Source organism: Solenopsis invicta, chromosome 6 (genome assembly GCF_016802725.1).
Source record: "Solenopsis invicta isolate M01_SB chromosome 6, UNIL_Sinv_3.0, whole genome shotgun sequence".
Taxonomy (NCBI): domain Eukaryota; kingdom Metazoa; phylum Arthropoda; class Insecta; order Hymenoptera; family Formicidae; genus Solenopsis; species Solenopsis invicta.
In genome coordinates this window covers 10,200,740-10,216,461 of record NC_052669.1, presented here as the reverse complement: position 1 = coordinate 10,216,461, position 15,722 = coordinate 10,200,740, and the positions used below count along the sequence as shown (strand labels likewise).

At 41.5% G+C, this 15,722-nt stretch overlaps 2 protein-coding genes across 5 annotated transcripts in view; both read right to left on the bottom strand.

Moving 5' to 3' along the window:
- Positions 1–1,699, bottom strand: part of LOC105208115 (gamma-aminobutyric acid receptor-associated protein) — a 19,670-nt gene extending 17,971 nt beyond the window's left edge. Inside the window, exon 1 of the mRNA XM_039451195.1 lies at positions 1,690–1,699. The gene's annotated coding sequence lies outside the window, so the exon portion shown is untranslated. The remainder of the gene's footprint in view (positions 1–1,689) is intronic.
- Positions 1–15,722, bottom strand: part of LOC105207443 (vesicle-associated membrane protein 2) — a 20,242-nt gene extending 4,520 nt beyond the window's left edge. Inside the window, exons 1-6 of one of the 4 annotated variants that reach the window (XM_011176885.3) lie at positions 15,341–15,561; positions 9,398–9,615; positions 7,226–7,305; positions 7,061–7,112; positions 6,080–6,138; positions 1,866–3,094 (exon numbers count right to left, since the gene is read on the bottom strand). In XM_011176885.3, the coding sequence (XP_011175187.1) occupies positions 6,125–6,138; positions 7,061–7,112; positions 7,226–7,305; positions 9,398–9,615; positions 15,341–15,342 (366 nt within the window). In that variant the 5' untranslated portion in view covers positions 15,343–15,561 and the 3' untranslated portion in view covers positions 1,866–3,094; positions 6,080–6,124. Of the gene's footprint in view, positions 1–1,865; positions 3,095–6,079; positions 6,139–7,060; positions 7,113–7,225; positions 7,306–9,397; positions 9,616–15,340 lie in introns of those variants that run through there. The other 3 variants (XM_039451194.1, XM_011176884.3, XM_011176883.3) reach the window with 3 other exon arrangements.

Sequence of the window (15,722 nt, the reverse complement as noted above, 5' to 3'; positions counted from 1 at the left end):
GGCACAATAAAATAAAAGAAGGAAACTGAAACGCGTGGCTGTTATTCGTTAGAAACGATACTTATACAGCAGAGTATATAAGGATTTTATAATCTCGGAGCGAAAAATCATTATTAGACACTCAAAAGCAAATAAAAAGAAAAAAAGAAAAGGAAAATTATATGTAATCGATCCCCTTCTCCGTCGCCTCTTCATAACTTCAATTCAACTACGCAATGTATTTTTTATTCGATACTGTACAATTGTTCAAAGCGCAGCATCATATTCGTCGTTAATAATTAAGGATACGTCGACACGGTTAAGATATGACGTACAGCTATGTGTTCATAAGTTTGTAAACATATAATGATCGTTTTTTTTTCTTTTTTAACATTATAACTTGGGTGTGCGGCCATTTCGCGCGACAACCTCGAAGAATTTCTCATTCGTCGATCGGCCCTTCGCTTTTTCATCCCTCGCTTCTCGCGGATTCAGCAAACCGCGCGTCGCATTAATAAATTCGTGGTCCCCAATGATACCCCAATGATTATCAACGGTGTCATGAAATTGTGCTAAAAGCAGCAGATGCTCGCGATAGAAACAATTTGAAAGAAAAAAAAAAGAAAGGAAAAAGAATATTTTCCTTTATTTTATTTTTGTGCCAATTAACGCTACGATCAAAATACATCTACCGATCGTTTAATAGTTGCAAAAAAAAAATTAACATCCGACACATCGACGATGTCGTTGCAAATTTCGCTTCGTAAAATTTTTTCGAAAATAAAGCCCGGCACGAACGAAAGCTACGTCGATCGAGTCGAGTGTTCTGCCGATCGACACGATGAAAAGCTCTTCTCTTTCTCTCCGGTGAACTTTCGTCACGTCCGGAAGTCGCGACGGAATGGCGCCTGCAGGCATATATCCACAAATATCGCGCGTCGCGGGACGGGATCGAAGGGAGGAATAATTGCGGAGAATCGCGAGGTCGGAAGGACGAAGGGGTTTCGTCTCTCGAGATTATTGCTGAATCAGCAGCAGCAGCAGCAGCAACAGCAGCAGCAGCAGCAGCAGCAGCAGTATAGCAGCGGCAGCAGCATCCCCGAAATCAGTAAAGACCGAACGGAAGGGAGGAAGGGGACCGGGTAAGATCGTCGACGAACAATCGGCGGGTCGGGCGCGATATATACCCTTGTCGCTAACGTCTTATCTCGCGGATGGACGATAAGAGGATGATCGAGGAGGGCGGAGCAGCATTCCCGAGCTCGAGTATCCTCCAATCGAAATGACTGCATTCCTCTCACTCGGCGCATCCGCGAAGCGGACGAACCAATCCCCTCCGTCGTTTATTTTTATTATTATTAATGTTACCATTATTATCATCATCGTCGTCATCGTAATCATCATTATTATTAACATGTATACATAACATCTTGTAGATAATTCATCTTTAAGCCTTAAAACGTTACTTATAGCTGCTGCGCCTGTCTACAACAAGGCGTTTCTTTTCCACCTCTTTCGTCTCTTCTTCCTTTCTCCTCCTTCCCCCCTTTCTGCCCCTTTCTTTATTATTTTCTTTTTTTTTTATTTTTTTTTTTTTTTAGATTCTCTGTACACAGGCTGCTCGAAAACATTGATCGCCGTCTTCGACGAAGGCAGGCTTCGACTGCCGCTAATTCTTTCTTTTCTCTCTCTCTCTCTCTCTCTCTCTCTCTCTCTCTCTCTCCTTTGTTTTTTTCCTCTCCTTCCTGTTCCGTCCCTCTATCCATCGATTTGCTCTTCCCCTATAATTCGCGAAAAGCGAAAAGCAAGATGCAAGACAAGGGAACAAAGGACACGTGTGTGATTCTCGATACAATCGGAGCGGATTGAATCCGATAAATGGCGCGTGAGGGACAAATGATATATTTACAGTTTGCGTGATTTACATTTACGTCTATAAAATAAATGTCTCGATACACATCGCGCGAACGCGTGCACCACAGCAACTGCCTTCGTCGGAGAGGTTTTTACGGACACCCTGTCTTTATCTCTTTTTTTCTATACATATATATATATATATATATATATATATATATATATATCTTCTATATTAGGTATTATATGTCCTTGCTACAACGAATCTTCCCTCCTTTTTCGTGAACCTTTCACTTTGTATACAACAACCGTCTGTTTCTCTAATTCTCATCTCTTCTAACTTTTCTCGGACAATCTTAATTAACAAAGATGGACGAAGGAAAGCGCGATACACGTATCTCGTCTTGCATTAATCAGCCGCGTTTCGTTGCGAGATTTTAATGGGATCGTTTTCAATGCCACTTGTTTGTTAAAATTAAAAATCTCCGTATTTTTTTTTGAGTCCGCGTTCGACGGAGCTCGGGAGACACGTTAACGTTTTCCGTAATAATGCACACGATAATAACGAAATTACGTCAATTATATAAATAGTAATTAGTGAAGAAATTAGGGAAATTTCGCGAGCGTCAATTGTCGTGCGCGACCTTCGTCCATGCGAGATACGCGGAGACCGAGTCGATTCAACGTGGACCCCTCGACTTCCTCTGCTCGATCCAAAAAGGAAAAAAAAAACCCGCTACAAAGGTTAACAGGAAAGTTCCGCGGTCATCGCGACGGCTCTCTTCGTTGTTCCCGCTCGGATTAACGTTCCCTGCTTTCGATCACCCGCCGTCATCCACTTCCACGATGAATCCTTCCAACAGGCCGACGATCGATCGATCGATCGATCGATCGGTCGATCGATTACCCGCGCGCGATCGATCCAACGATTTACGTTACGCGGAGAACTCCGGCAGAGCTCGTCAACGGCTCATCACAATTTCCGTCTTGCGAGATCTATTTCTCCTCTCGAAAAAATCACTTCTCTGTTTCGCGAATCACTTTCTCTCTCTCTCTCTCTCTCTCTCTCTCACACACACACTCTCTCTCTCTCTCTTCAGACGAACGCCGTTTCTTCCCTTCTCTTCTTCTCCCTCTTCTTCCTCTTCCTCTTCTCCTCTTCTCCTTTCACCTCTCACAGATGTTGTAGTTGTTGTGTTATTTTACTTTAGCTCTTACTCTCGCGCTCAATTTTGCGTATTGCTGCCGCCGGAGACGCTCGCTGAAAACAATAATAACATTTGTTCTCGGCCATTGGACAAGGGACGGCTGTATGATTCGCCCCATGTTGCTCTTAGTCTCTGCCTCTTCAAATTTTAATCTGTTTCTTTCTGCACTTTTTTTTATTTAAATTTCTTTCTACATATTCCTCTCTAATTCCTTTGCATGCTGAGACTCATGGCGCGAACTCATCGTTCTCGTCGTCGTGGACAGACATTTAAGTTTACGCGTGTGCAAAGATAGAGCCCCGATTTTTCTGATTAGAGTTTATTTTAAAAAGACCAAGAGTTTTCTATAATTTATAACAAGAGCTTTGCTCAATGAAGCGTGAATTTAGATACCGTTTTCTTTATTATGTTCACGACGACGCGTATTTCTTTTAATAAACTAAAATTACTGACGTTCGCAGTTTGAAGCTATATAATCATCCTCGTTAGCCATGATAAGAAAGGATTGCATGCAAATAGGTACAGAAGCATAAACGCGTATACAGAGGCCATTCGATAAACACGATACATAAACTTCCTTCTACGAAAATAATCAGCGGCAAGATAAACTTTTGCTTTTCGCCAGAAGTTCCGTTCTCTTTTCTTTTCCTTTTCACGCATCACGCGCGACAAAATTCATCGCGGTTGATAGGAAATTCTGGCCGAATCCCTGACTGAAATTGAATTTGCGTTAGAAGCTTTTGGCGCATAACATTCCACATAACATTCCAATATAAGCCATGCAACGGTAGACCGACGTCGGCAATTCCAATCGAGGGATAAATAATTAAATCGATGGCACATGCTTCGTAATAAGAGGTCAAGCACGATGCGCGAAGATCGTCCCAGAAACGTTTGCTTCATTTGTCGGTATAATATTGAAACGCAGATTATATAAAAGTATGCATACCCTGAGAATATAGATATATATATACTGTGTATGAGTTTCGCGTGTACTAAGAATGTTATTTAAGAGAAAAGAAGAGGATGAATGAAAGGGAGAGAAAAAGAGAAAAACATGCAGAGAGAAATATGCACGAATGTATTTTTATTGTACGCAAAAAAATGAAAGAAACTGATTATAATATTAATGAAATTTCGTATCTTACATATTTAAAAAATTAAAAAAAAATAAACAACTGAATGGATAAAGATTTTAATTGAAATATAACATATAATGTTATACATATAAATAATAAATAGATATAACGTACAACTTATACGTACGATGGAAGATAAGAAATATATTTTTCGAAATATAATGTAAATTATATAACATATGCAGGACTTTTTCCAATTACGTAAATATGAATAAATAAATGAATGAAAGAAATATAAGAGAATGTGCTTGAAGAAGATTTAAATTGCATTTTGGCGTACGAAGAGAGAAAAAGGTAGAAAAGTCATATTGGGTGCAACAATAAAATCATAGCTTACCGTACTGGAGAGTAGAATAGAATTAAACAGAAACTTTGTTGTAGTTGTTTGATAATTCTTACTGTAGTCGATATTGTGCTTGTTGTAGATGTTGTCGTTTGTCGTTGTGGTGTTTTTCATTTCTTGTGTTTTCATTTCTTGGTGGTATTTTGTATCGTTTCTTTATTGCCGTCCCGCAGAGTTCGCGAATCACAACGTTTAAAGCTGCGTGTTCTCAGCCTGTTTCATGCGTTTACACACTCTTTTCTTTTTTTTTTGTATGTTTTTCTTTGTGTTAATTGACCACCAGAAAATTGAAAATCACTGGCTGGGACCAACTTCAGAAAGAGGATACCACCGAGAGTACAGACAGACACATAACAACGATTACGGTAGTAACACACACATAGCTATGATCGTGTCTCGGAAAACATTCCTCTTAAAAAATTCATCGGCACTCGTTAAAGAAACCGATGATTTGTTTCAAAATTAATATATTTACTTTAGACGAGCTACAATTTCACACGGCACAGCTCAAAAGAGCTATTTTCACAATTTCGTATGATTCAAATTTAAGAAAATCTTACATAGAAAACAATTGAACGTATCGGAATGCTATAGACGTCAGCTTTATCCGGAAATCTGGCATGAATCGTAGATCGTCTAAAGTGGACTTCAGTCAACACCGAAGTTGTGATAAATGCCCGACGTTGAAATTGTTCAAGTTATTATAGAGAAATTTTTCTCGTGCGTCACTTTTTTTCCGTCTTGTGGACTTTACAAAGAGACGCTCAAAGCGTCGGACAAAATGCTGAGAAAATTCCTAGCGGGAAGATGTATGTACGACGGCAACTTACGTACTGTTTTACACACTACGCTGACTTGCACGCGGTGTGTAGTAAAAGAGAGAGAGAGAAAGAAAGAGAGAGAGAGAGAGAGAGAGAGAGAAAGATAGAGAGGAACAGGGAAGGTGTCGTCGAAGATTTATGAAGGGTTCGCGGTGTATAATCGCCGTGGCGATTAATTGGGCACGCTCCCCAATTAAATCGACGGTTCATAAATATGCAACGACACCGGATAGCGGTGAAGGGTTCTTATGTAAGATATACACGTAGCCACAGATACAGCAAGTACCTATCACAGGCAGACATAATGTAACATCGACTAAAAATGCCAGTTTTGTAAATACGCGAATGCACCTGTGCTTTTTGCTACAAGGCCGAGAGAAGCTATCGTAGCGATAGAATTCTATAGCGGCAATGCTACAGTTGTATGTCACAATCGTCATGTGTACGACAATAATAGGAATTAAAATCGTTATTTTTATTTTTATTTTTTTAAGCAAGGAATCCGGCTAATTATTTATAAAACTGGCGACACTTTTGATACACGTCACATTATCAAAATTAAGGGCGATTCGGAAGTGTTCGGGAGGAGGGGCCGGGGTTACGTGTCGAAACAACGTGAACGGGGTCAGGGAAAATGTATGGGTCCAGGTGATACATTTTCTACGACAAGTAAAAAAGAGAAACGGGGTGGTAAACAACAACGATACGCAATGTCGCAATTGTTTGGCTTTCTACCTTCAGACTCACTCACACACAAATCTCTTCCACCAATCAGCGCGCCTACATGAAGTTCGCTAGACGGGAAAAGAGAAATACATACATTTCACACGTGTTAGATGATGAATGAACAAAAGGGAGAGACAGAGTGACGCCACTGTTTTTCTCAGACGGATCACGCTGCGTAGCACGGCGTCTTTTTCGCGCATTTCATATGCCGCGCGATAAAGACGTGTATCTTGTTGCGAAACAAAAAAAAAAGTAATATACTTTAATTTCGTTCGTAAAGTGCACAAGGATGCCCGTATCACTGGGAAGTAGAACTTCCGTAAGATTTGAAATGAGAATTATCGCGGAATGTAGAGAAAAGCGATGCTACAGACGCGAGTATGACATTCGTAAAGTCTCGTGAAGATGAGAATCGAGGCCAAGTAGTCGACGTAATTTTCAGGCAAAGCACGATAAACAGCTCGTTTCGGCACATTTCTTCGAAAAATGGGGAGATTCCTTCTTGGGGTGGGGTATTTCTCGAAAGCTATGCAATTCCGCGGATAACATTTCGCTCGTCACATCGCGTCGTTTTCTCGTATCGTGCAAACACAATCGTCTGTATGTAGACGTTTTCCTTAGCACAAAAGGGGGGGGGGATATAGATTGACAGAGAGACATTAGACAGGAACGACCGATTCAGGTATAACACGACGAATATCTTCAAAGTCATAAATTGCAAACGGGAGTGCATCCAATCGCGTTGAAAATTCATATTCCATGATATTTCGAATATGAATTCGAAAATCAATATTAATTTCCACTATTTATTTAAATGAACGATCGTCACTTTCAAATGGGCGTGCTTTTGTAAAGCGGAGTAACGCTGAATTAGTCGCTCGAAATCGGGACGAGATGTACATCGACGAGATGGCACAGAACATTTAAACAATTATATAGTGGCAGTGTCGACAACTGTTAAACGTTAGTGTGCGTCAGTGAAACACTTACCGACAATGATGGCCAATACGATGAGTGCGATAACACCCATGATGATCATCATCTGTTGAAAGAAACAAATGGAACAGTTATTACCGCTTTCGTTTTATTAATATTAACGTTATTAAAATATCGATCGCTGTCATAAATATTCCTCCGAACAAATTTAACGCTCACCTTTAGATTCTGTAGCCAGAACTTTCTCTTCAATTTGCCCGCTTGCTGTTCAAACTGTGACGCTCCTTGCTGGAGTGCATCTGCAATTATGCGAGTGTGTTATCGAATTTATCTTAAACGTCTTCAAGTATTACTTCGTTAGATGAAAAAATAATATTTAAAGAAAAATTCCTACAACGTCAATAATAAAAAAAAAAAAGAACGAAAAGAAACAACTTTGTTCAAAGAGGGGAAAAAAAAAGAATTCCGAGAGAGAGCATAAATAGTAATTTATTAGAGCGAAAGTATACATAGTGCGCAAATGAAAAATGTACGTGCGGATTGCGTGAGAAAAGATCGACCAGCCACATAACGTGGCATCGATTCGAGCGTGTCATCATAGTAATCGATATCAACGTATAGTCAGACGCGCAGGGTCGGACTCTATTTTATTGCCGCGGCACCATGAATGGAAGGCGTTGTAACCCTCCCACGATCATATTTTCTGTTTAGGGCTCGTATTCAGCATGGCGACACACTTGATTGTAAATAACAATATAATATCGCGCCGGCGACGCGTGCGATATTGTACGTAATTCGTGACGTGAATCTACGTGTTACGATTGTATACTCTTAAAAGTTTCATACGATATCCTCTTACGTAGAGAGATACGGTAGCATATATTTTTGCTCTTCTAAGGCATTAATTAATCTCTCGACGTGCAACAAATGATGTTTGCCATGAATAAGTAAGTACCTGACGTAGAAGCCGCGAACAATAGAGTGACATATATAATAATTAATGAATGTATCGGTGCCGATGTATATGTGCGCGCGTACACATACAACGGAGCAGTAGACATAATTATAAAATAAAATATACACAACTCGGCAGAGAGTAGAATCTAATTTAGGGGATTGTCGGCTTTAATTTTTAACTTTGTTTAAGAATGGATAGGACATTTCTCGAAACATTAGGAAAATTAGGAAAAAAAATTGCAGATTGTTTTACATGGCATTTGGAAATAATAAAAAAATTTGGCGACGATTTTCTATCTGCTTAAAAACTATTTCAATAAGTACAATGTAATAGACACGTGATCTAATGAAAATATAATCAATAATGAAATAATGAAGAAAATCTGAATTTTTTAATTTAAATACTTTAAATATCCAAGATTTATGTAAAGTTTCATTGCGATGCAGATATCAGTTATTTACTTACAAAATAATTAAACAGAAAATCACAATAAAACTTAAAATTAATATTTAAAGTATTTGCACAAAAATTGAGATTTTTTTAAATGTTGCAAAACAAATTTAATTTTTATTAACAAATAAAGTAAATAAACTATAAAAATGTGTTATTAACAATATAATCTTATTTATATGTGTATATATAATTTATTTGAAGTGTTAATATTAACACATTTCCAAATTTCATTTATTTTTCAGGGATCATATGTACGATCCTTAAGCATGTATGAGTCATATCTTAAAAAATTACCAAAAATATAAAAATTTTATAAAATATCCTAGTATTATCCCACCAAACACAACGTTACATGTAACGTAAATGTAGTTGTAATTTTCTACTCAACAATGTAACTGTTATATAACGAGTGTGTTATATAACAGTTACATTGTTGAGTGGGAAATTACAACTAACATTTACGTTACATGTAACGTGGTGTTTGCTGGGATGTTTGTTATCTGCATAAAATTTAAGCACAATTCACTTGGTTTAAAAGTTATTTAATTTTTTGTTTACTCTTGATTCTTATGTGTAAAATCGAGTTTTGCAATACTTATTTGTAATTTTGATTGAAAAATATCATTATTAATTAAATAAAAAATTTTTACATCTACTATCAAGATTTTAATATTTATTCGTGCAAAAATTCATTTAGATCCACCTACTCGTTTAAAAGTTATTTACTTATTTAAGACTGCAGCGAAACTTATAAATCAAATTTGTCATAGTTTTTTTCATTGCAACTGGTTTCAGGGCCAAAAATTCGGGCATTTGCGACCAACATTTTTTATCGTTGAATAGAAAGAAGAGAAAAAAAAACCTAGAGAAGCTTTCAATTCTTAAATTTCGATAACTTTTAGCTCATATCGTATAGTCAAAACGATAGTCGATTTTTTGACGCGAGGTTTCTTTCTGATCACGTGGAAGATCGAACTCACCTGCTCGATCATCGAGCTCGGAGAGCTTCTGATCGCGCTCGAGGACCTTCTCGACGTTCGTCTTCATGATGTCGACGACCTCGTCGACTTGCGCTTGCGTCGCCTGCAACCGCTTTTGCGAGGCGATTTGCTGGGGCGTCCTGGGGCCGCCGACGATGCCGTCGGTGCCGGCGCCTGCACCTGCAGCCGCATCCGGTGCTAAACCGCCCTCCGTAGCCCTGGGGGAAAAAACGCGATTTCGAGATGACTATTAGCGTGTCAGTACAACCGTCTTTGTTAAACAAACTTTTTTTTTATTCTCACGAGTCGTTTCGACAGAATTTATAGCCTCAAAAAAAAAAAAAAAATGCAATTAAAAGAAAACAGAATAACTCTATGAATGCTATTGTGTTTTCGAAAGTCAAACAATATGTTAAATAAACGCCGTTGAGAAACAAATATCTTTCAGCTCGTATAATACGCCGCCAAAACCGCGTGTTTGTCAAATATTCGTATTTATTATTGATACGTGCTTGCATTTCGCGGTCCATGCATGTGGCGTGTGGGATTTATTTGTGCAACCCCCGTACACGCGCGCGCGTCTCTTCTCGACGGCTCTAAAAAGTAAAATAAACACGTAGGTGGATGTCGCTCATCCCGGGAATGCGAGAGCCGGGAATTATAGCGCCGTCGTTGCCCCCATAGTGCTGGATGCTGCGTGAGGCTTTCCCCATATTGAGCCGCGGGTGGAAAGCACCGCTAAAGGGCAAAGTTCGCGACACGATTTCGCCATTCGCGCCGTTTAATGGCAAAAACTTGATGCGTATTACTTCGATAACGCGTTTCCCTCCCACTCGCTTCTTAGGGGAATACACGACGACGACGATGCGAGTACATTGTCTCGAAGCATGTCGCGTTTGATTGGAACGGGGGCGACTGTCGCAGATAAGCGGATGCGAAGAGAGAGAGAGAGAGAAAAGGTCGTTAATAATGTCGGCTACTTGTGTGACCCCAGGATATTGTAATGCAGAGCGCGCACGTGCACGCACACGCGAACATTCCAAGTTAAACGATCGCTCTGTGGGTGACTTTACGAGCCTTTCGCTAAGATCCATGACGAACCCACGCGAAAATGGTGATTACCGTTCCATAAGGTTTTAGGATCAAGATTGCTTTTGATTAATCGTTACGCGGAACAATTAGTATACTTTTAATCACCCGCAAAATCACTTGAATGATTGAGGACGCATTTAAGTGATTTAGAGTGCAAAACAAATATTTAAATATTTAAATGGCTCAGACACGTTCCGTTTTTCTTGCGCGCTGCGTTTATTTTAAACGTAATGTGCGAGAGAGGGAAAAAGCACTTTGTAACAATTATTCTTTATCGCGTAAAATTGCTTTCAACGGGATTAGACGTACAAATCTTTATCTTTTTTTTTTTTATCCAATGTCTCAGGTGAGAAGCTACGTGTACGTATTGCGTACACGTCGTTCTGTGGATCTTTTTTCCATGGGGTTTCCGAGCCATCTGACCTTTCGCAGAGAGACAGAGCGAGAGACCTTTCGCGATACCGCTGCGAGCGATGCCAATTTAATTACTCAACAACTTATGTATCAGGATAATTAGATTTTCCATTCCTTTCCCGACATGGCATCCCATTCTTCATTACCTTCGCGTTACACCGGTTCGTTTTCTTTCTTCGTATCAATTAAGCGATCGGCTGATAAAGGACAGCCGCAATTTACGTTGACGATGCGATCAATAAAGACGATCGTCATATGTTGTTGTGATCTATCAATTAATTAGCCATCTAAAATTAGAAAAAAAAAAGATTACGTAATGATACACCGGCGAATATCGATCGATCTGTGTTACGGGAGATTAATTCCTGTTATAGAAAAAGCCCCCGCGGTTATCTGTATGTATAAATGACGCGTCGCAATGGGGCGGGGGGACACGTGACGTAAATCGCAAAGATTACGAGTAGTACGTGCTCGTAGTGTCGGGCGATATGTGCGATTCGGAAAAATGTCAGCTACGCGATGGCGATGGCGATGGAGGATTAAAAACGCGGTCGGCGATGGGTTGCGGGTTTTATTTTTGGCCTGGCGATCGAACGACCGAGTGGCAACAGCCGATCGATCGACTATTCGAATAACGTCGGTGGGAATAGTTAAACATAGAGTCGTACGTGCCTCTCTCTCTCTCTCTCTTTCTCTCCTCCATATCGTTCCCATTGAAATGTCGGACGCGATGTCGGAATATTCGGCTGCCTCCGTCGTTGCCGCCGTCTGGCATCTCCGCCGCGAAATTTCGACGCAATTCCGCTCGATTCCGGATTTTGGCACGATGATCAATGAGAGACTGCAATCGCGTTAATTACCGCGACTCACGATTGAAATTTAGAAAATTGCCTAATTATAAATGTCATGTAAATGTATAGGCGAGATTTTTATTTGCTCAACTTGATTAGCTCATCGCACAAATGCTTTGGCGCACTTTGAACATTTTTTCCCGTCATTGTTGATGATTTCAATCTGTCTCGCTTATCGCGAGACTGATAAAAAGATTTTGTCTGTAAAAGCGCGTATCGACTCTTTTTGATTTGTTATCAAATGCCTTTCTGACGTAATAAGAAAATTCCTATTGCTACTGATTTTATTTTATTCCAATTTATGTGTGTTTGACATATATTGAAACACTTTCCGATCGCCGCAGGGCCGCGCTCGCAAAATCAAGAAATATTCACCTCTACGTAAAATGGGATGTAGAATGAGATTAATATGTCGATCGCGGGTACTGCTGCTTTATCCTCGTTATTAGATTAGTATAATTTGCATCGAACGATGAATGGGATTTGTATTGCACCGCGTAGACCAGTGATACGCTTAGAGTCTTTTTATACTTGTTTTCTTACTTGTAACGATTGATTTACGTTTCAAGATATCCTGTTAGCATCGTTTAAGATCGAGTTACCGTCAAATAATTTGAGATAAGTAATGAGTATACGGCGCAGAATGCGTTAATACTGGAAATTGACATGTCAAATTATTTACACCGAAGAAAATTGTTCACGTTCAAATAAGTTTATTTTATGTCAACGTCATTTCCTTGCTTTAAAGAAATATATTTTCAAGATTAAAAATCAATTATTTTATACCAGATAACATTTATTTAAATCCACTGAAAATGACGTTAATAAAATATAAAATTTACATGAAATTTACTTGAACATGAAAAACTTTTCTTACTTTTTCTTTTATATTCTAAAAACTTATCAAATTTATGCGTGACACGTTAATTCGATGCAAAACGTTCGTATCAGCGACAGAGTTTTCCAATAATACAGAAAGCGGCAATTCCATTAAACTCTCAAGGACCAAATAGCAACCGGCATATCGCGGCTCGCCGCCGCCGCCGCCGCCGCCGCCGCCCAGAGGATTCCGTCTCGTCTTTGATCGACGCACGAACAATCCGGCGAATACGGTTCATTGTTCGCCACCCGGGTGGCGATACGCGTGTAAGTCACGTACGAACGCGCACCTTTCCGTCTAGCAAAGCCGTAGAACATTGCCGTAAATGTGCTCATCATTGATTATCTAAATATAGAAACTGCGAGCCGACATGTAGCAGCAGTGCGCCGCGTTTCGCGCGATTGATCTCAACTATATACGTGTGTGTGTGTGTGTGTGTGTGTATACATGTATATGATCGCCAATTCGGTTACTAGCGATCGTAAAATCAAGCGCGCTAATCGCGATCGCTCACAGACAAAGAAGCAAGAAGCTTGCCGGATGGAAAGGGGATCGATAACGCGCTCGATATCGCTTCTCGATCTCCCTCGCCCCTTCTCCTCCCCGTGACTGCAAAGTGGCTTGAAATTATCGCGTGTCCTTCGCGAAGATCGAGCTCCATGGTCAGCGCTTGCCGACGACGTGTAGGCGTCGTATGACGATGGATGACGCTTGACTCATCCCCGCTAGAATCACCCCATCGTATCGAGATAATTCAAGAACGCAAAATATTCGAGCAGATAAGCTACTTATAAATACATTCGCCTCGATTAGTTCAATGAATATCGCGCGTATGATCGGTGGGTGGAAACCGGATGCGAAAGGTCATCCACATGAGAAAAGTTGAAACGTGAAATAAAAAGCTGTAACAGCGTTGTGGGTTTAAAGAGTGAGTTAATTAACGTAGTTATATCGAGCCTCGATTATCGCATTTGTCCCGGTACAATACAAAAGAGCAAAGACATTGCGAAATATTGCTACGGTGTTTCAGAAATATCGCAGCAACGATGAAACGTCCGTTTCAGAAATATTGACGTTGCAGCAACGTTAATGCAATATCGTACATATTGCTGCAGCATTATTCATCGTATCACCTTAACATCGAAATAACGTGTCTTTAATGACATCATATCACTTTAACGTCAAAATAACTCACGTCAGCTTGCTACCCTGGGAATATTTCTGAAGCGAACATTTCTAACATTTATGCTATGTTGTTGAAACATCGCTGCAATATTTCGCAATGCTCTTTTCTACGCTTTGCCGTATGGATTTATTAGTTTTCTGTACGGCTTCACGGTTAGCGAGTAAATAAATAAATAACTAAATAAATGTCGGAGCCCGTCGGAACGTACGATAATTAAAACAAAAGTCAATGACGGTTCTGGAACGCGAGGTAACTTAACCGATGATATAGGGGTAATGGAAACCCTGTCACGCGACGTACCCGTTTCGCGCGGGCGTCAATATTTTTTCCCACGATCGCGATTCATTCTACGAGCCTACGCGAACGAAAGATTCGCAACCGCAAATAGGGTCGGCGTATTTACGTTGCACGCATCCCTCGAAAGGGATAAATCCTCCCCCTCTCTCCCTTGCCCCGAAGGGCCGCGTCGTCGCGAGCCGCGCGTTTCAATTAATTTCCTTCGGAAAGCCAAGTACGCGAGCTCCGGGAGGACTCCCGTTGCACTCTATCGGAAATTCTACCGCGGACGGGACGGGCCGTGCGAGGAGAGGATCGATTGGCGAGGCGACAAGCCTCGGCAATTGCGTCTTAAAACGCATCTTACTAACGCGCTGCAACGGCCACGGCGACTCCCGCCCTCCACGGCCGTGCCGTAACTCGCGGGCTCCTTACGCGATCCTTACGCGGTATCTTTGCGCATTCATGCCCGCATTCAAAATTAATCGATCGCCGCGCCTTCTCGCCGTAACTGTAAATCGCGCGACCGCGAGCGCGATTGAGCACCCCGAGTCGGGGTATAGTCGACGTTCCGCTCTAATCGCTCATTGATCTAGTTATGCGTCACCAGTCCTGTGTAGAGGCGGCCTTAAAGAGACACGGCTAAAATGAACGAGCGCTCCGATGCGCTCAATGGCCACGGAATTCACTCTCTCTCTCTCTCTCTCTCTCTCTCTCTCGATGCATGCTCCACGAAACAATCGCCATTTGTATTGTCGTACCAAGTGGAAGCTAGAAGCGTATCGTCGTCCCTTACGACCTTACGACGTCCCAGACGATCGCGAGGCTTCGTCGACGAGTGTCACCGTTTCACCGGGAAGCGAACGCGAAAATTACACCTCGGTCGTACTGAGCAACGTCAACTCGATCTAAATCTAATACGACAGACTTAGACTGTGTCATCAGTTTGATCGTTTTGATATGACTTGACAATTAAATCGTTCTTAAATATCACTCGTTCGTCTTAATTGTCCGAAGGAAAAACTCGTTGGCTGTTCAGGGAGAAGAGACCGTCCGCATAATCTCGCAATCGACATCGCGGGTCGGATGATCGAAGCCTGCTCGTCCTCGTCGCGAAGAAGGACCTTCGATTCGGTTTTCTACTCCGGGAGATCTTGTTCGCGATCTCCTTCGGAACGCGATCGTTCGAGCGACCTCGTATCATCATCGTCATCATCATCATCATCATCATCACGTGTACTCACATGCTGCTGGTAGTCGATCGCCTCGGGCTCCTTCTGTTCCGGCAATCCTCGTCGATTTGTCGATCGGCTCGCTCGACGGCACCCCCGGTCGATCGTTCGGTGGCGTTCGACGCGTAACTTTTCGCGAGCGACTGCCAGCGAGACTAGATGGCCGCCGAGGTATTGATAAAATTTCCAGGCGGCACACCGCCGTGTGATATCGTCGGCACGGGCGCGCACGCGTGCGACGGAGCGATATATCTCGATGGTCTCACCCTCGCACTTTGATTTTCGCTCTAGCGTTCGTCGCGACGGCTTCCACTCGCGCTCGCACCCCGCGATCGCTCGCGAGAGCACCCTCGACCGCGCGGCCGGCCGATTTTCCGCGAGGAACACCCGGGGA